The sequence below is a fragment of the Tetrao urogallus genome, assembly GCF_951394365.1.
Source record: "Tetrao urogallus genome assembly, chromosome: 29".
Taxonomy (NCBI): Eukaryota; Metazoa; Chordata; class Aves; order Galliformes; family Phasianidae; genus Tetrao; species Tetrao urogallus.
This window is the reverse complement of record NC_136842.1, coordinates 581119-604473: the sequence shown is the minus strand read 5'-3', so window position 1 is coordinate 604473 and position 23355 is coordinate 581119. Positions and strand designations below refer to the sequence as shown.

At 59.4% G+C, this 23355-nt stretch overlaps 2 protein-coding genes across 2 annotated transcripts; both read left to right on the top strand.

Moving 5' to 3' along the window:
• Window positions 1–4297: 4297 nt before the first annotated feature.
• On the top strand, window positions 4298–7949 carry LOC306956412 (uncharacterized protein; the record flags this gene model as incomplete). Its single annotated transcript, XM_079547690.1, is given in 10 exon segments — window positions 4298–4508; window positions 5147–5238; window positions 5394–5492; window positions 5749–5873; window positions 6073–6246; window positions 6248–6433; window positions 6652–6765; window positions 6917–7035; window positions 7201–7892; window positions 7896–7949. Coding segments are annotated over 10 exon segments (1866 nt in total).
• A 7551-nt stretch (window positions 7950–15500) lies between these two features.
• On the top strand, window positions 15501–17649 carry LOC306956411 (SUN domain-containing protein 2-like; the record flags this gene model as incomplete). Its single annotated transcript, XM_079547689.1, has 5 exons — window positions 15501–15583; window positions 16006–16156; window positions 16474–16641; window positions 16995–17096; window positions 17542–17649. 5 exons carry the CDS (start codon window positions 15501–15503, stop codon window positions 17647–17649), a joined length of 612 nt encoding a protein of 203 aa, XP_079403815.1.
• Window positions 17650–23355: the final 5706 nt, after the last annotated feature.

The window sequence follows — 23355 nt, the reverse complement described above, 5'->3', positions numbered from 1 at the left end:
AATGCATTCTTCAGTATCCCAATTGCTGAGGAATCGCAAGATCAGTTTGCGTTTACGTGGGGAGGCAGGCAGTGGACCTTTCAGGTCCTGCCACAGGGGTACGTGCATTCACCAACGTATTGTCCACAATCTAGTGGCGCGTGACCTGGCTGATTGGAGAAAACCTGATGATGTTAACCTGTATCATTATACTGATGATCTCCTGCTGACATCCGACTCACTGGAGGCAGTAGGACAGGCGGCAGATTCATTAACCGCCTATTTACAACAGAGGGGATGGGCTATAAATCCCCAAAAGGTGCAAGGTCCAGGCCTGTCCGTAAAATTCCTGGGGGTGGTTTGGTCAGGAAAGACCAAAGTGCTACCCAGTGCTGTCATAGATAAGGGTCAGGCGTTCCCAGTCCCTACAACATCAAAGCAGCTGCAAGAGTTTCCAGGTATATTGGGTTATTGGCGTTCCTTTATACCTCACCTAGCGCAGCTGCTAAGGCCACTGTACAGACTCACAAAAAAGGGGCAGCTATGGGACTGGGGGAAAACCGAACAGGATGCTTTCCAACAAGCAAAACTGGCAGTTAAACAAGCTCAGGCATTGGGTATATTCGATCCTACCCTCCCAGCCGAGTTGGACGTTCATGTTACTCAAGACGGCTTCTGTTGGGGCCTGTGGCAACGCCAGAGCTCTGTTCGGACCCCCATTGGTTTCTGGTCTCAGGTTTGGCACGGAGCAGAAGAAAGATACAGTATGATTGAAAAACAGTTAATGGCTGCCTATTCGGCATTACAGGCAGTAGAGCCAAGAACTCAAACAGCTGCAGTTATAGTCAAGACCACTCTGCCAATTCAGGGGTGGGTGAAAGATCTGGCCCACCTTCCTAAGACAGGGGTGGCCCAAGCACAAACAGTGACACGATGGGTCGCCTACCTCAGCCAAAGGAGCAGTCTGTCTTCATCACCCTTGAAAGAAGAACTCCAGAAGATCCTAGGCCCAGTTACGTATCACAGCGATGCACCAAAAGAAATACCAGTCGCTCCACCAGAGAAGAGTCCCGTTCAGGAGGGAAAATATCCTATCCCTGAAGATGCCTGGTACACAGATGGGTCCAGCAAGGGCAACCCGAGCAAGTGGAGAGCAATAGCATACCATCCTTCCACTGAGACAATCTGGTTCAATGAGGGGGAAGGTCAGAGCAGCCAATGGGCAGAACTGCGAGCAGTGTGGATGGTTATAACCAAGGAACCCGGTGATGGTATCCTGAACATCTGCACAGATAGTTGGGCTGTGCACCGGGGGCTCACTCTTTGCATTGCACAGTGGGCCACCCAGGAATGGACTATCCATGCCCGACCGATCTGGGGCAAAGACATGTGGTTAGATATATGGAATACAGTCAAACACAGGACTGTACGTGTCTACCATGTTTCTGGTCATCAGCCCCTACAGTCACCGGGAAACGATGAAGCCGACACACTGGCCCGAGTTCGATGGATTGAGAATTCACCATCTGAGAACATCGCCCGCTGGTTACATCAGAAGCTACGGCATGCTGGACAAAAGACAATGTGGGCAGCTGCTAAAGCATGGGGACTGCCCATACAACTATCTGATATCATCCAGGCATGCCAGGATTGTGACGCTTGCTCCAAGATGAGACCGAGATCGTTGCCCGAAACAACAGCCCATCTTGCTAGGAGACACAATCCTCTACAGCGATGGCAGGTCGATTACATCGGGCCCCTTCCTTGTTCCGAAGGGGCAAGATACGCCCTGACCTGTGTCGATACTGCAAGTGGGCTACTGCAGGCCTATCCAGTACCAAAAGCAAACCAGGCATATACCATCAAGGCACTCACTAAACTGATGTCTGCCTACGGGACACCGCAAGTCATCGAGAGCGACCAAGGGACTCATTTTACTGGTGCAACAATACAGCGCTGGGCAGAAGAAAATAACATTGAATGGCGATTCCACCTGCCATATAATCCAACGGGGGCAGGCCTCATCGAACGTTATAATGGTATTCTTAAGGCTGCCCTGAAGACAGACTCCCAGTCCCTGCAGGGGTGGACAAAAAGACTGTATGAAACCCTGCGGGACCTGAATGAAAGACCTCGAGATGGCAGACCCAGTGCCCTGAGAATGTTGCAGACGACATGGGCCACCCCATAGGCTTAGGATCCAAATTACGGGCACTGATCATCAGGTAAGACCCCAGATTGGTAATGAAAATAATCTTCTGCTCCCTGCCCCTGAAAATTTAGATCCAGGTACCCATAAAATAAAATGGCCCTGGACAGTGCAAGTAGGACCCAAGTGGTGTGGCCTACTTGCACCTTGGGGGAGACTATTGGAGGTGGGAGGCTCAGTAGTCCCTCCAGTAATAGGTACATGGCCTACTGATATTGTGGTCAACACTCCGATCTTTATTGCTAAAGGGACCCCCATTGTGTCCCTGTGGCAGATCAGGACACCTCCTTTGGTGCCTGATATTGTTATGCAGCCGCAGACATCCGGCCAAAAGGTGTGGTACAGGCGGCCAGGACGTGCCCCCGTACAAGCGGAAGTGTTGACCCAAGACAGAAATACGGCCTGTATCTTGCCCTGGAGAGCAGACCTTCCCCTCCTGGTACCTGTAAAACATCTGTATGACTCCCCGTGAGTCTGTGAGCCTTCAGGACCACCGGAAGGAACAAAACGCCATCAAGTGTTCCAGTGTTGCTGTCAGATCACGTACAACACCCAGTGATGGTCTGCATGGGACTGATGGAACATAGAACGGACCTGCACCTCAGGACCTCATGCCTCCAGTCACATCATCAAGCACTGGCCCATAGAAGAACATGGACATTCACTAATCATCACTTGTCTTGAACTGTACCAACACACGTCGCGATAAAACTGTATAAGCGTCGTGATATACCGGATCTCTGTATTAGGGAAAGCTCACCCTTTTGTTAACCTGATCAGTGGTTCACGCCGTGAAGGGGTGGAGTGTATGGGAACTGCTGAGTCACGGCCTGAACCTCTGATTAATCACCTGAGGCGAGCCATGAGTCAGCCAGAGGAGCACAGGTGAAGGCAATTCACCTGTGCTGCCGGAAGGGGTGGAGCCTGGCTCCACCCCTCCTAGACCTATTTAAGAGCTGGCTACCAGAGGGGAAGGATCTCTTCTGGAGATCCCCTCTCTTGGTGTCTTCTGGTGAGCTCAGCCGAAGGGTAAGCTCTTCTGCTTATTCTCTTTGTGATCATTGTCTACCTTGCTTGATTCTCTCAATTATATTGTGATTACAACATCTTGATATCTGTTGATTAAACAACTATATTGCAATTATAGCATCTTGATTATACAGGCGGTCTGCAGGAGACCCCCACCAGGATGGCAACAGTGTTGCCCCCCCGTCCCTGATCCTTACACACAGGGACTCAACCTGATCATTCCCAGCCCCAAGCTCAACAACACTGAAACACTCTCTAACTTTGAGAGCCATGCCACAACCCCTCCTTCCTTGCCTATCCCCTCCAAAGAGCTTATAGCCCTCCCTTGTAGCAAAACACGCGTGGGAGTGATGGCATAAGTCATAGTTTGCCTGCTGCACAATGGCTTCCAGCTCCTCCTGCTTCTAGCACTTGCTGTGTGCGTTGCTGCAGATGCACTGCAGCCGAGACATTGCTGACACCCACAGCTCCTGCGTTCTTCCTCTTCATACCCTATTTCAAGCTCTCAAGCTAGCATAACGTACTCTCAGCGCCGGTGATGACATGCCCACAGTAGTGTGTTCAGTTCTGGGCTTCCAACTACAAGAGAGACATGGAGGCCCTGCGGTGTGTCAGGGCAACGGGGCAGGAAGGGGTCTGGAGCAAAGGTGCCATGAGGAGCGGCGGAGTGAACTGGGGTTGCTCAGTGGAGAGGAGGCTCAGGGGAAGCCTCACCACTCCGTACGACTCTCTGGAAGGAGGCTGTAGAGAGGGGGGGGTCAGCCTCTTCTCCCAGGTAACAGCAATGGGACGAGGGGGAACAGCCTCCAATTGCACTGGGGGATCCCCGTTGGACCTTAGGAAGAACATCTTTGCTGAAAGAGCGGTCGGGCACTGGCACAGCTGCCCGGGGAGCTGGGGGAGTCAGCGTCCGCGGAGGCGTCCCGGAACCGTGGGGATGTGGCACTGAGGGACGTGGGCAGGTGGGGGGTGGGACTTGGTCATCTCAGAGCTCTTTGCCAACCATAGGGATTCTGTGATCCTGTGGATCGAGTCATTTATTGTAACGAGAGGTAATGAGCAGCAAACAGCCAAAAAGTCATGGAAACACGCAAACACTTGACTGGGATACTGATGGAGCCACAGGCCCGGCAGCACTCAGGTGGGGCCGGGAGGGTGGACGTGTCGCCCAGTGCCTTCAGCAGCACCAACACGCCGGGCCCTGCGTCCGGGGCTGCGTCCGGCACCGGGCCCCTCGCCCTGCGCTGGCTGCAAGAGCCGCCGCCCTCCTGCCTGGGTGCCCTCAGCCCCTGTGAGGTGTGATGGCGTCACAGAGGGTGGCACGGAACGGCCATTGTGACACGCGGGGTGCGGAACAGAGCTGAGGCTGCGGGGCTCAGGCCGAGCTCAGTGCGACCTGGTGAGGTGAGCAGGGAGGAAGGGGCTGCCTGAGGCTGCCGAACGAGGAGGCTTCCCCAGCGCTCAGGGGCCTGAGCTGAGAACTCAGCCTCGTCCCGCTTCTCCCATAGGTTGGCACGCGGAGGACGAAGCCCAGTACTGCTGGGACAGAGATTCTGTGAGTGCTTGTCATCAACACACACAGTGTCCATGGACACACAGGAGGCCGCCGGCTCGAGGGAGCCAGGTGAGAGTAAAGAATCCCTGCACGCAGCTCGCAGCTCCCCATTGCCGGGCAGAGGGGGGCTGGGGGTCTGCCTGCGGCGGAGAGGGCAGGCGGGGGCAGGCCGTGCCGCTCTGCTCCTTGGCCGAGCGGCCGCGGCTGAGCTGTGGCTGCCTGCTGGCGCCGCTGGGCCTGCAATGCCCCTTCCTCTCCTCAGCCTCTGGCCCTGCCCCTCAGCTGGCACGGCCGGCACGGAGCAGCCCCTGGGGCAGCCCCCGGGGACACCTGGCCCCGCAAGGCGCTCACTGCTGTTACTCTCCCTTCTTCAGCATGCGTGCTGTGTGGCCGAGTGGATGAGCATTCGAGCATCCTTGGGCACAAAGTGCAGATCGGTGGATTCTATTTCCATACTTTCTGTGCGGTGAGTTCCCACGTTGTGGCTGTCCACGTTGTGTCCTGACACCTTTGTCCACGTTGTCCTGACACCTGTGTCCACGTTGGCTCCTGACACCTTCCTCCGAGCAGGGATTCCCTGCTTCCTGCCCTAACAAGATCATGCTCTTTCCTCTTGTACAGCTATTTGCCAATGGTCTTTATCAGCGTGTGGAAGGCAATATAAAGACCGGTTTTCGCACAGAAGATCTGGTACGCACCATGAAGCAGGCAGAGCAGACGGTGAGCACCGGACCACAACAGGGAGCTTTGTGACAGGACAGGCATGGTGAGCTTAGCCTGGCCCAAAGAAAGCAATCCCAGCCCTTCCAAGCAGCTCCAAGAGAAATTCCTGCTCTTGCAGACCAGCCCAGTTCACCAGGCAGCTCTGCAGAGTGCCACCCAGCCCTGCCCCCATCCTGTGCCCTGCCCACAGGTGCGGGCTCCGCTGCATAGGCCCTGGGGCTGCTGCTGATGGGGGCTGCTCTGCTCTTTCCAGCTCTGCTTCGTTTGTGGCAATCTGGGGGCCAGCATCACCTGCGCAGATCCGGGCTGTGACCGCAGCTTCCACCTCCCCTGCGCCTCGGAGGGTGAATGCATCACCAAGCACACTGGAGAGTTCAGGTAAGGGCTGCCAGCTATCACCTGCGAACCTCCACCCCCTGCTGTCAGCACCAGCCAAAGAAGCCAGGAACACAGGAACGCGCTGTGACACCTCCCAGCAGCCTGACAGAGCCACAGCCAAGGCCTGGGGCTCTTTCCTGTTCCTCTGCCCCTTCTCACAGCCCTTCTCTCCTTGCCCATCCCTCCCATCTTCCCCCAGGGCCTTCTGCTGGGAGCACCGCCCACACCAGGCAGTGGAGGCAGCACCTGCGCAGGACACGACCTGCATCGTCTGCATGGAGCCCGTGGGTGACAGCAGGTCATACAGCACCATGGTGTGCCCAGCCTGCCGACACACCTGGTTCCACCGGGCCTGCATCCAGGTAGGAGCCCTCCCCTCACCCTGCAAGCACCGCAGCTGCTCAGCAGCACCAGGCCTGGCTCACACTCACACTGCTTGTGTTTCTGCTGCAGGAACAGGCTCTGCGCGCAGGGATTTTTTGCTTCCAGTGCCCCCTCTGCAGAGACCGGGTCAAGTTTATTAAAGACATGCTCTTTATGGGGATCCGAATCCCATTCAGGTTGGTGTCTTTCAGACAGCTCTTGAGATGTGAGGGCACATGAGCTGTGCCTGCCCAGGGACTGTCCCAGCAGGCCTGGCCCTTTGCAGCCACCAACATGGCCCTCAGCACCATTGGGAATCTCAAACTGGAGACAGGGTGGAGGGGGAGGGATTCCTTGGATTAGTTTTAGCCCTGGGGCAGCGGGTGCTCATCACATTCCCTCCCTTCTCTGGCAGAAGACCAACATGGGAGGACGACAACACCTACACATCTCTACTGGAGAGGCACAGGAGATGCGATGCCAGCGACTGCCGTTACCCACGCGGCAGGGAGCGGGCAGAGGGAGAGGGGTGAGTTGCCTCAGCAGCCCTCTGGGGCTCTGCGTGGGATCGCGGCCTGGCCACAGCCTGGGGCAGCACGGACTGAGCACCAGAGCCGTGCCGGGCACTCCCTGGCTCAGATCACTTTGTCCTCATGGCCGCAACCCCTTGGTTTCCCCAGGCCCTGGCAGCTGCTCCTCTGCAGCTCCTGTGCTGCGCAAGGCACTCATCGGCGCTGTTCCAACTTGAGTCAGAGCACAGCCAGCTGGGAGTGCAACGCCTGTGCTGGAGAGGGCACCGGTAAGAGGCAAACGGCCGCGTGCTGCTGGGCTGGGGCCAGGCGAGGCCTGGCAGCGGCTGCTCAGAGCGGCCTTGCTCAACTCCCTCTAGCCCTGGACAAATGGGAGCCAGTTCCACCCCGTGGCTGTAATTCCGTCCTGCTCACCTTCCTGCCTCCCCTTACAGCCTCCAGCAGCAACTCAGATCTTGCTGAATACAGCACCGTCAGCCAGCAGGAAATGGAGCCATCCCAAGGCTCTGCGACACCAGAGAGGAGCAGCTCCAGCACCACCAGCCAGCCACCATCGGGGCCAGCTGACTGTTCCCACGTGCCTGAGAGCGGCGGCCTGTCCAGGCAGCGCAGGACAGACCGGAGGAGAATCCGCCCACATCTACACCGGGATGAAAATGGCTTTAATGAGCCCCAAGGACACCGTGGGAGTAGCCACACTGCTGCCCCAGTTGCCGAGAGCAGCACCCTAAACTCTGCCAGCCAGGGGACATCAGAGTCCTCAAGGAACTCCCCTGCAGTTGGCTACAACCTCCGGAGCAGACAGCGGCGGCGAGCTCAGACAAGAAGCCGCTCTCCGTTGCAGCGCCGGGCCCCAGATTCTCCAAGCCAGCCCCGAAGACGCCAAACACGTGGGAGCAGGCAGGCACCGACCCGAAGTGCTGAGAGCGGCACCAACAGACGCACAAGACGGGGAGCACCGCGGCCCTCAAGGGCTTCCACAGCAGCTGATGGAAGCCGGTCCAGACAGCCAGGGCGGGCCCGGACTCGAAGCCGCTCCCCTCTTGAACATCGGGCTGCAGAGACCCGCAGCCAGCCCCGAAGATGCCGCAGGAGCCGCTCCAGGCGGCGAGGGCCAGCCCAGTGGTGAAGCCGCTCCCGGGTACCACGTCGGGCCCTGAACATCAACAGCCAGCCCCAATGATGTCGCGGGAGCAGCCATGTGCAAGCTCCAATTGTATCCAAAGTCATCACAGTCCATCACAATAAAACTGAGAGTTCCATCACGCCACTGTCAGTTTTGTTCTTCTCTGCCTTTCCCGGGGTGGGCAGCTGTACAGGCTGGCCCTTCCCCCCAGCACCCAACCCACTCCTCCCTCCTCCCTGCGGCCCGGCTCAGGCTGAGCTGGGTTCTGGCCCCGACTCCGGCGGGGCGCAACGTTTCCAACACGCAACGCAGGCCAGGCTGGCAGCTGCGGCCCCGTCCTGGGGGCGTTTCCGTCGTCTTGGGCACGCCGCTGTGTTTGGGACATGCAGGCAGCCCTGGGGCTGCTGCCGGCTGCGGCGTGGGCCAGGACCCGGCCTTTCCTCCCGCATTCGGCCAGCGCCACAGTGCCACAGCTCTGAGGGCTGCTGCTGCTGCTGCTCTGGGGATGCTGCCAGGCAGGGGGTGACGCAGCCCATCGAGCGCGTGAGCCACTCTCCTCTGCCCCAAAGTCCGGCGTCACGCCTCCTGTGCGAGCAGTACCAGTGCTGCCACTGCTCCTAAGCGGGACGGCCACCCTTTACTTACTCGCTCCAACTGCCCAGAGAAGCAGCCCGCCGCTCTCTCCCTGCACCCAGTGTGTTCTCCTAACACACCCAGCGCAGCGCGTGACGTTTTGCTGCCGTGCCACAGCCGTCTTGCAGCCCCGAGCGCGGTCGCAGCCCCCTTCGCTCTCGCGACACGGCGCGTTAGCGGCCTCGTCTCATTCCAGCTTTGCAAACCCTCCTTCCCACGCCCGCTCCGGGCCCGTCGGCCGCACTCCGCCGCGCACCCAGCGCTCTCCGGCCGCTGTCCCCGCGCCATCCCCCGCCGGCCGGGCCGTCTGGGCGCGTTCCCTCCCCCTCCGGCTCTCGCTGGCCGCCGCGCACCCGGGGACGCCCCGCGCGGACTCACGGCGCGGGTGCGGAGCGCGGTCCGCTCGGCGCCTCCGCCCGTCTCCCAGCAACGCGCCCGCCCGCTCGCGCGGCCCTCGCGGCTCGCCGTAGCGCGGCGGGGCGCCGAGCGGGGCCCGGCACAGGGGCTGCCCCCGGCAGCGCGACCTCAGCCGGGGGGGGCGGAGAGGCCGCGTCCGCGTCCTTCCGGGCCGGGGCCGGCGGCTCGGTGGGAGGCTGCCCGCTTCTGGCCTTGGGGACGTCGCCGCGTTTGGCACGCGCGGGCAGAGCCGGGGCTGCTGCCGGCCGTGGGTGGGCCGGGACCCGGGCTTTCCTCGTGCGTTCGGGCGGTGCCGCGGGTCTGAGGGCTGCCGCTGCTCTGGGGATGCCGCCGGGCTGGCGGTGCTGGCCTTGTCTCCTCGCCCTTGCCGCGATGGAGGGTGGAGTGCAGCTGCCAGACAAAGCTGCGTTGGCTGGCCCTCCTGCCCATCCTGTGATTTAAAACCTGGCCTCCCTCGTGCCGTTTGTTCTGCGCTTCTTCTACAAAGGGTTCTGCTTGTGGCCGCCCAGAGTGGGGAGTCCAGTGCCTGGCCTCAGTCAGAGCCCACGTTTGCTGGGGCTGCATGGGCCGGCTTGTTTTCAGGCACCGAATCACCGATCCGGGCGGTGAAGAGGCTGATGTGTGTGCTGCTCTGCCCTCTCTCTGACCTGCTCCGGTGGGATATGCAGTGTGGCAAGGCAGCGGTGCTGCGCCCTCCTACTTGTTGAGGGCATCCAGAAGCTCAGGACCCTGGCCGCTCACTCCGCGAGGCACTTGCCGAGTTCCTAACTTGTCTCAGACCAACTTGCTACATGCTCTGTATAAGATGCGTTGCAGAATCACAGCATGGCTTGATTGAGAGGGACCTTATGGCCCCCCAGCCCCACCCCTGCCATGGTCTGGCTGCCCCCCAGCTCGGGCTGCCCGTGGCCCCTCCATGGCCTGAGGCACCTCCAGGGATGGCACCCACAGCTCTGGGCAGTACTGCCAGCGCTTCACTGCCCTCTGAGCAAAGAACATCCTAATATCTCACCTAAATCCCCCCTCTTTTAGTTTGAAGTTGTTACCCCTTGTCCTCTTACTATCAGACGGTGTCGGAAGTCACTCTCCCTCCTGCCTGTAAGCTCCCCTCAAGTACTGGAAGGTCACAGTGAGGTCTCCCTGGAGCCTTCTCTTCTCCGTGCTGAGCAACCCATCTCCCTCAGCCTGTCTCCATAGGAGAGGTGCCCTTCGTGGCCTCCTATGGCGCCGCTCCAACAGCCCTCCTTTACTGGGGCCTCCAGGCCTGGATGCAGTGCTCCAGCTGGGGCCTCATGAGGGCAAAGCAGAGGTGGAACGATCCCCTTCCTGCCTGCTGCCGCCCTCTGCTGATGCAGCCCAGGATGCTGTTGGCCTTCCAGGATGCGAGCGCACGCTGCTGGCTCCTACAGAGCTTTTTGTCCATCAGGACCCCCATGTCGTTCTCTTAGGGCTGCTCTGAAAGAGCTGTTCTCCCAGTCTGGACACAATCTGGTATTGCCCCAAGCCAAGTACAGCACCTTGCCCTTGGACTTACTGAGCTTTGCTAAGTTCACATGGGCCCGCTTCTCAAGTTTGTCCCTCTGGATGGGATCCTTTCCTTCCATTGTATCAGCTGCCCCACGCAAGTTGGTGCAATCCACAGCCATGCTAATCCCACTGGATATGTCATTGGTAATGATGTTGAAGAGCACTGGTCCTAAGACGGACCCCCCGCGGGACACCGCTCGTCACTGGCTCCCACCTGGACATAACGCTGCCAACCAGCCACTTCCTCACCCACCAAATCGTCCACGCTTCAAATCCGTATCTTGGGAAGGACTGGGGAAATCCTGGGAAGATTTTGGGCAGTTGGACAAGTGGATCTGAGAGCAGGATTGGCAGCTGTTCCCGGCTTTGGGCTCTTGTGTGGTGGCGTTAGTGGTGGCACCTTGACTTCTTTGGCTGAACCCTGCTGTTTACTCCAGGTGCATGAACCCACAAGAAAGGGGGAAGTCCTCAGGTGGCAGCATCCTCCCCCGCAAGTTCTGTTCTAGGTGTCTGTCCTACCTCCGCTCTGGAGCTGGTGCCTGTGAAGAATGACCTCTCGGGGTGCTGGGACGGCTCTGTCAAGGAAGAACTGCAGGCTGAGCACTGGGCCAGAGAAGTCCAAGGTTGCAGGTACGGGCTGAGCATGCTTTGTATGAGCAGGACCGCTGTGGATCAGGATGAGCGGCCCTGGCCTCACCTGAGGTCATCTGCACTGCAGTTGCGCTTATCTTGCTGACAAGAGGCATAGCGGGACTGCAACAGTAAATGTCTGAGCTGAGGTGAGGTTTTGGGAGGGCCTTTCCTTGCTGTATGAGCAGCTCAGGTCACAGTGCCCAGATGAGGCCTCAGCAGGGCAGAGCAGAGGGGGAAGATCACCTCCCTCGACCTGCTGGTCACGCTCTTTGCAATGCACCCCAGGATGCCATTGGCCCTCTTGGCCACAAGGGCACACTGCTGGCTCATGGCCGACCTGCCGTCCACCAGGACACCCAGCTCCCTCTCCGCAGAGCTCCTCTCCAGCAGCTCATCCCCCAACCTGTACTGGTGCATGCCATTATTCCTCCCCAGATGCAAGACTCTACACTTGCTTCTGTTAAACCTCATCCGGTTTTTTACTGCCCAGCTCTGCAGCCTGTCCAGCTCCCGCTGAATGGCAGCACGGCCTTCAGCCAATCCTCCCAACTTCGTCTCATCAGCAAACTTGCTGAGGCTGGCCACCATCCCCTCATCAAAGTCATTGATGAAGATGTTGAACAAGACCGGACCCAGCACCGACCCCTGAGGAACACCGCTGCTTACAGGCCTCCAGCCAGACTCTGCACCGCCAACGACGACCCTCTGCGCTCTGCCAGCAGCCAGTCCTCAACCCACCTCACTGTCCACTCATCTATCCCACACTTCCTCAGCTTTGTTATAAGGATGTCGTGGGGGACAGCATCAAAAGCCTTGCTGAAATCAAGGTAGACTACATCCACTGCTCTCCCCCCATCCACCCAGCCAGAGACAACATCATAGAAGGCTACCAGGTTGGTCGAGCACGACCTCCCCCTGGTGAACCCATGCTGATTACTCCTGATCACCTCCTTTTCTTCCAGCTGTCTGGAGATGACATCCAGCACAGCTGTTCCATCACCTTTCCAGGGACAGAGGTGAGGCTGACTGGCCTATAATTGCCTGGGTCTTCCTTCTTGCCCTTTTTGAAGACCGCAGTGGCATTGGCTCTGCTCCAGTCTTCAGGCACCTCCCCCGTCCTCCAAGACCTCTCAAAGATGACAGAAAGCAGCTCAGCAATCACCTCTGCCAGCTCCCCCAGCTCCCGTGGATGCATCCCATCGGGTCCCATGGATTGGTGAACATTGGTGTTGCCTGGGCGCTCCCAGACCACCTCTTCCCTGACTGAAGGGAGGTCTTCCATTCCCCAGACCGTCTCACTGGGGGGGAGGGGCAGAGTCCACTTTGGGGGTGGGGGGGGCAAAGGGGGACATTTCCTTCAGCCTCTGTTAGTGATCCACCCCCCCCCCGCCCTTGGGCAAAGAGCACAGAGGGGGTGGGGACAGCGAGAGACAGTCCTGGGGGGCACCATGTGAGTTCTGGGGGAGGGGGGCACATGGTTAAGGGTCCTTTTAGGGGTTGTTACATCCAGGGGTGGGGGGTCCATGGAGGGAGGAGGGTCATGTGAGACCTTTATTTTTGGGAGGGGACATGTGGCAATAGAGATTTGGAGAAACAGGGTTCTGTGGGGTGATCCCAGGATCTGGGTTCCAGGTTTGGGAGGGGGGAATCCCACACCTTTTGCCATATAGATTTCCCACAAGCTCCCTGTACACCCCTGGTGTCATGCAGAAGAATCTGGACGTGTCCAAGAGGGGTCCTGGGGGCGTCCAGGGGGGTCCTGGCAAAGCTGGGGACACCTTTCACGTCACCCTGGTGGTGTTGCATCCCAGAGTTGGGGACTCCCTCCCCCCTCCCCCCCCAGTGTCACACCTGAAAGTTGGGGACTCCCCTCTGGGGACCCCATCTGTGTCCACCCCCACAGACCACACTGTTCCCCTTGGGTGGGGGTGACTTTTGTCATTCAGTTTATTTTTTGTTAACGGGGGATTGGGGGATGCCCCCCCCCACGCCCCCATGTCAATAATGAAGGGCAGAGGAGCAGCTGTGGGACGCCACGTCTCGCGTCGGAGTGGGAACTCTGGGGACAGAGTCACTGCAGCATCCTGGCCCCATAGCCGCTGTGGCCCCATAACCACTACAGCCCCATCTCATAGCCATCCCATCCCATATCCATCAGATCCACCCCATGGCCACCACATAGCCATGTGCCACGACTTTATCCCATCCCATAGCCCATCCCATAGCCATCAGATCCACCCCACAGCCACCTCAAACCCATCCCATATCCACACCCCATCCTGTTGGGTTTGTTATGAGGCGACTAAGCGGGGATTCGGGCTGTCACGGTGCAGGCAGTTGGACTGTTTCATGATAAGAACATATGGGAGTTATTTAGGTGCTTGGAACAGCGCATCCATCGGCCTTGAGGAAGAACTTAAGCGAGGCAGAAGGAGCTGGAGGAACAAGAAGATGGACACCACCTGGAGATGGCCACCATGGCACAATGTAACCATGAAGGGCCAATGGCAGGACTGGTGCTGGGCAGCCTGGGCTGATACCACCAATGAGGTTCTGACAAGTGGACTCTGGAGGGTATAGAAGATACTGTTGCGGCACCGGGTGCCATTTTGCAGCATCCTCCGTGTGGGTGTCTGTGGTGCGATGGTCCCAGCGAGGAGAGATGGCGGGTAGAGCAAGGAGGGATCGCTAGCCCCTGCAGTGAGGGACCTGTAATGGCGGCGTGTCTGCGGCAAGTGGTGCCCGGTGTGAGGAGCGTGTGGCTGCTGTCCCTGCCGTGTGAGGGTCGTCTGACTGCAGTCCCTGCTGTCCCTTGGAATAGCTGAGCAGTGGCCACGGTGGACTCGGTGATCAAGGTACTGTTACAGCTGGGGAGGGACGATGGCGGTAAAGATACGCCTTCTAAGAAGGAAAGAAGCACCGTGGTGTGCCGGTTAGAACGGGAGGGGGTCTGTGCGGACCGCAGGGATGTTTTGAAGCCCCGCAAACGGGACGAGATTTCTCTCGCCCTTGCGCAGCATGCAACGACTGCGCGAAAGGCAAACGAGCTGAAAATACGGGGCTTGCTGCTAGGAATGCTTGGAACAGCTATAGAAGAAGGGGAGGCAAACGGAGCTGCCCGGCAGCCTCTTGGTGCTGCCCCGTCAGACTCATACAGAAGGAGCGCTCTGCAGTCGCGAAGGGCAGGCGGGGCAGGCGGGGGGGAATGTTTCCTGTCGGGATCCAGAGGCTGCGACACAGCCCTCCGCGCCCCCGGGAAGCGTCTGTGCGCTTGAAGGAGTTCTGCCGCCGTACCGCGACCCATCCCCCGCCCGTGGAGCTTCTGCGGTTCAAGGAGCTCTGCCCCCATACCCCGACCCATCGCTGCCGCTGCCACCACGAACGGAGCGTCCTTGTGCCGATGGCAGGGCGTGTGGCGCTGCTCGTGGCCACTGCGGAGATGGCAAGGAGGGCAGAACGAGCAGGGACGGTGATGGTGACGGGGAAAGGAGTTACCAGGGTGGCGGAAAGGGTGGATTAACGGACTGGGGAAAGTGAGATCTGGTCTGGTTGAGGAGGGGTTATCGTTGGATGCTGTCCCGGTCGTAATTGGCGATAGGGGAAGCCGCGAGCGGGTTTCCCTCGATCCAAAAGGAGCGACCCGCTGATTAGATCGTGTGGGCAAACGGGGCTCAATTCGCCCCTCACTCGGGATGCTTTGCAGGCTCTGACATCCGTGGGTCCCCTCCTCCCTCGTGATGTCCCCCAATTGGATGCGTGTGGTGCTGTCCCCTGTGCAATCCACTTCATGATGGTCCACGCAGTGGATGACGAGCCTTCGGGCAGTACTTGCGGCTGCTGAGGGGACCCCCAGCACCCGTTCCATGATTCCTCCTGCTGCGTTTGGCAGGGATGGCCGGGGGATGGGAACTCCCCAGGCCCGAGCAGCTAAGCTCCGAGCGGGGCAGCTTCTAGCAGGCGCCGATGCCGGGATCCAGGCATTGCAGAGGGCGGCTGGGGGGCGGAGTCAGCGGATCGTGGGAGCGAGGGGACTCCAAGTCCGACAGTCAGCGGCATGTGGAGTGGCGGCAGTCAGCTCTCAGCAGCCTCAGAGCAGCGTGACGGCTGTGGGCAGGCAGGCCGCTTGAAGGCAAATGGCCCCGTTGGGCGCGGGGGGAGGGGCCCGGTAAGCGCGGGGATCGGGTTGCAGCGGGCCGTTGGAGCTGCGGGCGGCGCGGACGGAGCGCTCGTCAGTGCCCAGTAGGGGAGGTGCGTGGAGCGAGCGGGCAGAAAGACGGAGCGCAGCAGGGCAACGGGAATGGGGGGGTCCCGCAGGCGCAGGGTCCCTCCCCCTTCTCTCGGAACGGGCCGGTTTCGCCGCTCGGGTTCGTCGCACGCCCGCAGCGGCATTAACGCTCGATGGCCGGGATCGGCCTCTCGTTCGAGCGATGGTCAGCTGTGCCGGCGACTCGCCTCCTGAATAGGCGGGACCGCGAGCCATTGTAGGTACGGCCTTGATAGACTGCGGGGCGGATGTTGCAGTGACTGCAGCGAGGGAATGGCCCGATGGGCGGCCGCGAGTGCCAGCCCGACAGATCCAAGGGGTAGGAGGTTTCCTTTGGACTGAAATGCAGAGACGAGGCTGCAACCATTTCCATGGACAGGGAGGGAGAGATGGAACGAGCGGTGCTGATTGTCCCGCTCAGAGCTCAGGTGCCCGGCACGCTGCTGGGGAGAGATTTTCTGATAGCTCTTAGGGCTCGCATCACAAATTCGTACTAGGGGCCACTGCCTGCCAGTTCTCACTACCTATGCAATTCCTTTGTATTGGAGGCAGGATGCTCATCCTGTCTGGTAGATCAGTGCCCCTCCTGCACCATAAACTCGAAGCGCTTAGACAATTGGTTCCTCTCTGACAATTCAGCTCCTCTCTGGGCCGCCGTCGTGCACGTCTCTCCATCTTTCTTTCAGGTGCCACTGTTGATGCAGAGAGGACGTCCCAGAGTTACGGTGGGAAGAGCTGCTGGCTTTCCCCACTCTTCTCCACCGCCAAGCCTCCCGAGACGCTCCTGCAGGTACGGCAGGACAAACGGTGCCTGTGCGTTCGCTGCCTCGCCTTCTGGCTGCTGTTTCCTTTGGCCCAGCTGCACTGCTCAGCCCACACTGCCCCACATTACTGACACCGTGGGTGATGGATGGCTGACAGAGAGCTGACGGGTGCTGGGAGGGCTGCCTGCCACCTCTGGGCAAGCAGAGAAAGGCGGCTGAGCCCAGAGCTGCCGTCCCCAGCTGTGCCTGTTCCCCTCCTGTCCTGCTGTCCCTGCTCCTTGCCCACCGGCCGGCTCTGGGGCTCTTGGCCTCGCTGCTGACAGACGCGTCTCTCTCATTGCAGGCCGATATTTCTCCTGGCAACTGCTGGGCTTTCCGAGGATCCGAGGGCGACGTGGTCATCCGGCTGCCGCAGAAAATCCGGCCCTCAGCTTTCACCATGTGGCACATCTCCACGGCGGTCTCTCCCTCCGGGGAAGTCAGCAGCGCCCCCAGAGAGTTTATTGTCTTGGTAAGTCTCTGCCCGCTGCTTCTTCTGGGGGGCCCGAGGAAAAGTTTTGTCACAGAGCCCCTATAAGACCTCATAGCGGTGGGAGCTCCCAGAGAGCTGCGTTGGGCTGCTGCAGAGCACGGCATCCTGCCCAAGGGCGTGGAGACCCTCGGGGTGCTCACGCGTCTCTGGAGGTCTCTTCTGCTCTTCGTGGGAGCAATTGCTCCACATGCCCTGATGCAGGTTCACCCTCCTTTGTGCTCCAGTCCTGCCAGAACCGAGGGAGGAGGAGAAGGGCTCCCACCTTCAGCCTCGGCATGTTCTTTTTCGCACGGCCTGTCTTAGTGTGACTGAAATAATCTCTTGTCTTTCAGGGAGTGGATGAGGACGAAGGAGAAACTCTCCTGGGGTTTTTCTTTCATGACATGGACGGAGAGATCTCCCAGACCTTCCACGTGCAGCTATGGCCAGTCCTGGCAAGAAAGGCTTTGCCTGCTCAGCCGGGCCCTGCTCTGCTCTCCTTCCTGCGGGGAACACAGATGAGGCAGCCATCCCATATTTGGAAGCGATGGTTCTTCCTGCTCGAGCACAGCAGCCCCCAGGCTCCCCCAGCATCACCTCTGCCCTTCCGCTCCTCTCCACCATCGCTCAGGAGGTGGGAGCGCCCCCGGCAGGCGGCTTTGGGGGCGGCCATGACAGCCAGAGAGCCGCTGCAGCAGCAGGAAGGCGCTGCGGGAGGCAAACCGTCCCCCTGCGGGTGCGGAGGAACAATGGCTGGCAGGAGGGAGAAGGGCAGCTGCCTTCCTTCAGCAGCGCCATCCCACAGCAGCGGAGCAGAGCTAGGGTTCGGCCAAGGCAGCCGTGCGGCTGCGCCGTGGCTCTTCCCATGTGTAACAAAGCTGCTCCTCTTTGTGTTGGCAGATAAGGCCCCGCAAAGCCTTCGGCCACATCAAGTTCGGGGTGCAGAGCAACTGGGGACACGTGAAACACAGCTGCATATACAGGCTGGAAATGCACGGCCACTTGTGAAACATCTGCGAGAAGGCGGCCATCAAAACAATGACCACCAGCCACATGGCACCACCAGGGCAGCCCCTGCCAGGCCTGCCAATACCACCCACTGTCCCCCCCCAGCATCCATCAGGGGACAGGAGGAACCTGCCTGGCTTGGAAGCTTGCCCTCATCGGCTTTTTCAACTCTCAGAGCGGGGAGATTGAATGGGATGGCAGGAGGAAATTCTTGCCACCCCCAGAAGCCGTGGGTGCCCCGTTGCTGAGACCGGGTTGGACGGGGCCCTGAGCACCCGATGCAAAGGGTGGCAGCCCTGCGAACAGCAGGGAGCTGGGCTGGATGGGCTGTAAGGTCCCTGCAGAGCTCAGCCGTTCCAAAGCTCTGTGAGACAGCGGGCAGAAAGCAGAGCTCGGCAGCTTTGGGGAGCGCCAGGTGCAGAGCTGAGGGCACTGAAGCTGCCTGTCGACGTACCCAGGGTTTGCAGAGCCCAGTTGGGCAGCCAGGCGCCGTTCTCCACCATTTTCTCAATGGCCTCCTGGGTCGACTGCAGGATTTCCTGGCAACAAACAGGGAACGGAGAGACAGCAGTGAGCACAAACGCTGCAGAAGAGATCTGAGCAGGGATGCTACCCAGGAGCTAGGGGAGGGAATCCACAGCGCTGCACAGCACACCCTGATCCCAGCCAGTAGCAGCAGCAGCTCTCAGTGAGGGGAGCAGAGTGGCTCCAAGACACAAGAGGGGCTGAGCTGAGAGCCAGGTGTGGGGCGGGCAGCCGGAGCACAGAGCTGTCTCTGGAAAGGGCTGACACTGGAGGGAGCAGCGCCAATACCTCTCTCTTGGATCCGTGGATCCCATTCTCCTCCAGGACATCAAACAGTGCTTGGAGAATGAGGTCCTTCCTGGCTGACAGCTGAGTGGTTCTCACGTCCAGCTCCTGCCTCTTCTCCTTCATCCCAACCCGTGAGTTCCGGAAGGCAAAGGCAAAGCGAGTCTTCAGCACTGCTCACAGAGCTCAGAGCTGCAGAGGTGAAGGATCCTGGGGGGGAGGGGTTGTGCCCTTTATTCCCCAGCCCCTTTCCTTCCTTTGCCTTTGCCAAGGGCTGCCTTCCGCCCTACAGATAGGAAAGGCTGAGCCCTGGTCACGAGGCGAAGGCGTGCAAAGGCCACGCTGCAGAGCCAGGCGCAGGGCGAGGAAGCGTTCTTACCCAAGGAACGGGAGCTCAGGCACAGGTCCTGCTGACGCCATCTGGAAGAGAAAGGCATTCGATGGGAGGAGGCACAAGGAGCGCAGCCAGGGCTTCTGCAGGAGGAAAGGCTCCAGCTGTGGGGAGATCAGGTGGGAGAGACCATTAGTTTGCTCCGCAGCCCCATTTTCCTCCTGCAGAGCCACGCCGTGTGGGACAGTCCCGCTGCCCAGCCCTGCTGGGATGGCTTTGGGAGGGGAGCACTCACCAGAAAGGACAGAAAGCAGCAGGACCGGAGTCCTCCTTCCCTTCTCTCCAGCAGCACGTTGCCTAAGGGAGAGAGCAGACAGCGGTGATCACGGCCCAGCTGGGATCTCCTGGGATCCTTGGAGCAGTTTTCTCTGCCCAGCAGAGATGCAGGTCCCAGGGCCTTTTAGCAAGAGCCTCTGGTGCCAGGGGAGAGCGCAGGGCTCTGCTGTGCCACAGGGGCAGGGCTGTGCCCACCCGAGAGCATTCAGGGCTTCCTGGCTGCCCAAAGCCCGGCGCCACACGGTGCTCCTGGCTTCCCCTCCCCACGTTCTGGGTCCTGCTGCATCCACCTGCCCCGCCGGGCCGGCATTTTGGCTCCTTCCAACTCAGACACAGGCAAAAGCTGGCTCTCGTGCCAGGACACGAGCACCTCTCCCCTCGCCTGCTCCGCAATCCTCATGGGACTGCAGTGCTGCGCGGCGCTGCTGCTGAGGGTGACGGGGGCTCTGATGTCATATTGGCTGGTGGCTGCCAAGGCGCAGGGCGCCTTCTGTGAGCTCCCAGGGCGCCCAGGAGGGACGGAACCCGGGGCTTTGAGCCCAGCACGAGGCTGAAATTCCACCAGGGTGGGAAGTGGAAGCTGTGTCTGCATGGAACGGTGGGAAGGGCGATTGGTCTGAAGAGTTAAGCCGGGACGTATCCTTAGAAATAGCTGAACGGCTGGTGTGGGAAGTGAGACCACCACACACATATTAGTAACTTATTTCAGACACGTAACGACTGAGTTCCCTAATAAATGCTTTCTCACAAAGCTGCAATAGATTTTGAATGTTCTAGACAATCTGGGTGCAGTGTTCTGAGCTGAGAAACACGCAGTAAGTTTGGTCCCCTCCCCTCCCATCTCTCCTCCCCTCCCCTCTTCTCAGTTGCTCAGCCAGTGAGAAACCAGGGCAGGAAGAGATCAGCGTCGGGCCATGGGGATAAAAGATGGAAGGCTGTTTTCAGGGCTCTCCTCTTGCAGGAAGCTGCCATCACGACTGCAAATAGAATCTGCTTTATCGGAGAAACCGTCCTAGGAAATGATTTGGACATTTCCAGCACCAGAAATGCCTCCGAGCGCAGAGAGGAGCTGCTTTGGGTGCCCGGCGAGGATGGCTGTGCCATTGCAGGCTGCTCCCGGCCTGGGCACGGACAGGCTGAGTGCTTCTGGCAGGGCCTGCGGAAGTCACAGACTCCCAGAACGGCCTGGGTTGCAAAGGACCACAGTGATCATCAATTGCAACCCCCTGCTGCATGCAGGTCGCCAACCTGCAGCCCAGGCTGCCCAGAGCCACATCCAGCCTGGCCTCGAATGCCTGCAGGGTTGGAGCTTCCACAGCCTCCTTGGGCAACCTGTTCCAGTGCCTCACCGCGCTCTGGGGGAAAAACTTCCCCCTAACATCCAACCTCAACCTCCCCTGTCTCACTTTAAAGCCATTCCCCTTGTCCTATCGCCATCCACCCTCACAAACAGCCGTTCCCCCTCCTGTTTATACTCCCTTCAAGTACTGGAAGGCCGCACCGAGGTCTTCCTTCCTCTCCCCTCCTGGATGATGCCCCCAAACTGACACCCGCAAACTGCAATGCTCTCTCCACATTTGCTTCCTCTACACTTACATGCATGGCTCTTTACTTTTCATTCTCTTCCCCCCTACAGCCTTTTATGACCTCCTGTCTCCCACCCGTACCCCTCCACAGACCCATATCGCGCCTGTTCCTCCATATCACACCCACAGCCCTCCCACTGCTCCCTCTAGCCCCACATCCCCTCCCAGCCCACCTATTTGCCCCTTACACACATCCCTACAACCACATTCTCTTATACCCTCCCCCAGCCCCCCATATCCCTCCCCACAGCTCTCCCCAACCCCCCAATGCTCCCTGCAGCACCGTGTCCCCCCATAACCTGCTCACAGCCCTCCATTGCCCCAAATGCCCCCAGACCCACCCCTGGAGCCCCCTACATCCAATCCTCTACCACAGCGCACTCCAGCCCCGTGTGCCTCCCTACACCCGACAGTCTTCCGTAGCCATAGGATGGAATTGGGATGATAATGGCCTGGAATAAATATAGGGAATGGATTTGGGATGGATGTGCGGATATGGATTTGGGGTGGATATGGATATGGGGTAGGGGATGGGGTACACATATGGGATGGGTTTGAGATGGCTGTGGGGTGGATCTGATGGCTATGGGATGGGATAAAGTTGTGGCACATGGCTATGGGATGGCCGTGGGGTGGCTGCGGGGTGGATCTGATGGATATGGGATGGGATGGCTATGAGATGGGGCTGCAGTGGTTATGGGGCCACAGGGGCTATGGGGCCAGGATGCTGCAGTGACTCTGTCCCCAGAGTTCCCACTCCGACGCGAGACGTGGCGTCCCACAGCTGCTCCTCTGCCCTTCATTATTGACATGGGGGCGTGGGGGGGGGCACCCCCCAATCCCCCGTTAACAAAAAATAAACTGAATGACAAAAGTCACCCCCACCCCATGGGAACAGTGTGGTCTGTGGGGGTGGACACAGATGGGGTCCCCAGAGGGGAGTCCCCAATTTTCAGGTGTGACACTCTGCGATGCAGCACCACCACGGTGACGTGAAAGGTGTCCCCAGCTTTGCCAGGACTCCCCTGGACACCCCAAGACACCTCTGGGACATCTCCAGACCCTTCCAGAAGACAACTGTACCCTCTGAACCCACCTGAGGACCCCCTGGGCCCCACAGGATCATTCTGGGACATCTGCAGGCCTCTCTGGATGAATCCAAGGACCCCCAGGATCAACAGGAGTACCTCCTGGACCCTCCAAGTCCTCTCTGGGACATCCCCGGACCCTTCTGGATGACTCCAGGACCACACAGACCCACATGAGGACTCTCTGGACCCTAACAGACTCTACTGGGACACCTCCACATCAGCCCAGTGGCTCCTCAGAGCTCCTGGACCCATCCTGGGAGCTTCCAGATCCTTCAAGGGACCCCCGCAACCAACCTGGGGACCCCCTGAATGCCCCAAACCACTCTAGGACATCTCCAGGTTTTTCTGCATGACGCCAGGGCTGGATAGGGGAGTCGTGGGAGGAAAAAAATAGGTTAGTGAGGCTTCCATGCTGCGGAAAGGGAGTTTGGGGGAGAGCTCAGGGGGACAGGGGCGGGAGAGGAAGAGGGAACGGGGTCTCAATGTTGTTGAAACAGAGTCTGGGGGAGCTGTGGGGTGAGGAGGTGAGGGGAAAGGGGAGGACAGGGGACCCTGGGGGTTAAACAGGGGGGACTGGGGCATGGTAGGAGACTCTAGGGATCAGAATGGGGGAAACGGAGTGGGGGTTCCTGGGGGGAGGAGAGGGGATTCTGGGGCTCAGATAGAGGGGACTGGGAAAGTGGGGGAGGAGAGGGGACAGAATGGAGAGGGGTGGATGACACTAGAGTTCAGAACGGGGAACCAGGAGGGATGAGGGATTGGAGTTGGGGGGGGACAGACAGGGGAACCCTGGGGGTCAGAATGGGGGAGGCACAGAGGGGAGGGGTGGAAGAGGACTACAGGGATCAGAATGGGGGAAATGGAGGTGGGCTGAACGGGGAGAGGGTGTAACCCCGGGAGTGACACAGAGGAACTGGGGCTGTAATAGGAGCCATCTGGTGTTTGTTAATCAAATCATTTGTGAGCTTATCACTAGAAAATTGCAACAACAGCAGGGGCCAGTTTCCTACTACGGACATCCGGAACCACCAACAAACACAGCCCTGTAAGGTATGGAGCCCAGGACTCACACAGCTTTAGAGATGCTGCACAAGGATCACGAACGGATGTATTGCAAAGATGCCAGCCCCCATCTGACAAGACAAAGGACGGCTGCCTCACAGCAGGACCGCGCCTGCGCAAGAGATGTCGTGAAGCCACGAACACCGGATGGTGAGCTGTATAAAGACTGTCAGCTGGAAGGGGAAAGTGCGCGCCGTTGGTGGAGCAGAGACTCCCCAGCCACCCAGCGCTCTGTTGCTTTCTTGCTCGCTTTAATAAAAGACGATTTCCCAAATGCGTGATGGGGTTGTTCAACCTGTTTAGCAAAATATAAAGCAGGGGGGTGTGGGCGATCAGCAGCACGGCACAGAGGGCAGCAAAACGCACGGGGTGGGGGAGGCGGGGAGACACAGGGCGGCCGCCCCCACCGAGCGGAAGCCCCGAGCACCACAGAGACCCCGCGGGGCCAAGGCAGAGCGGCACGCGGCCCCCCCAGCACCTGAACCCCGGC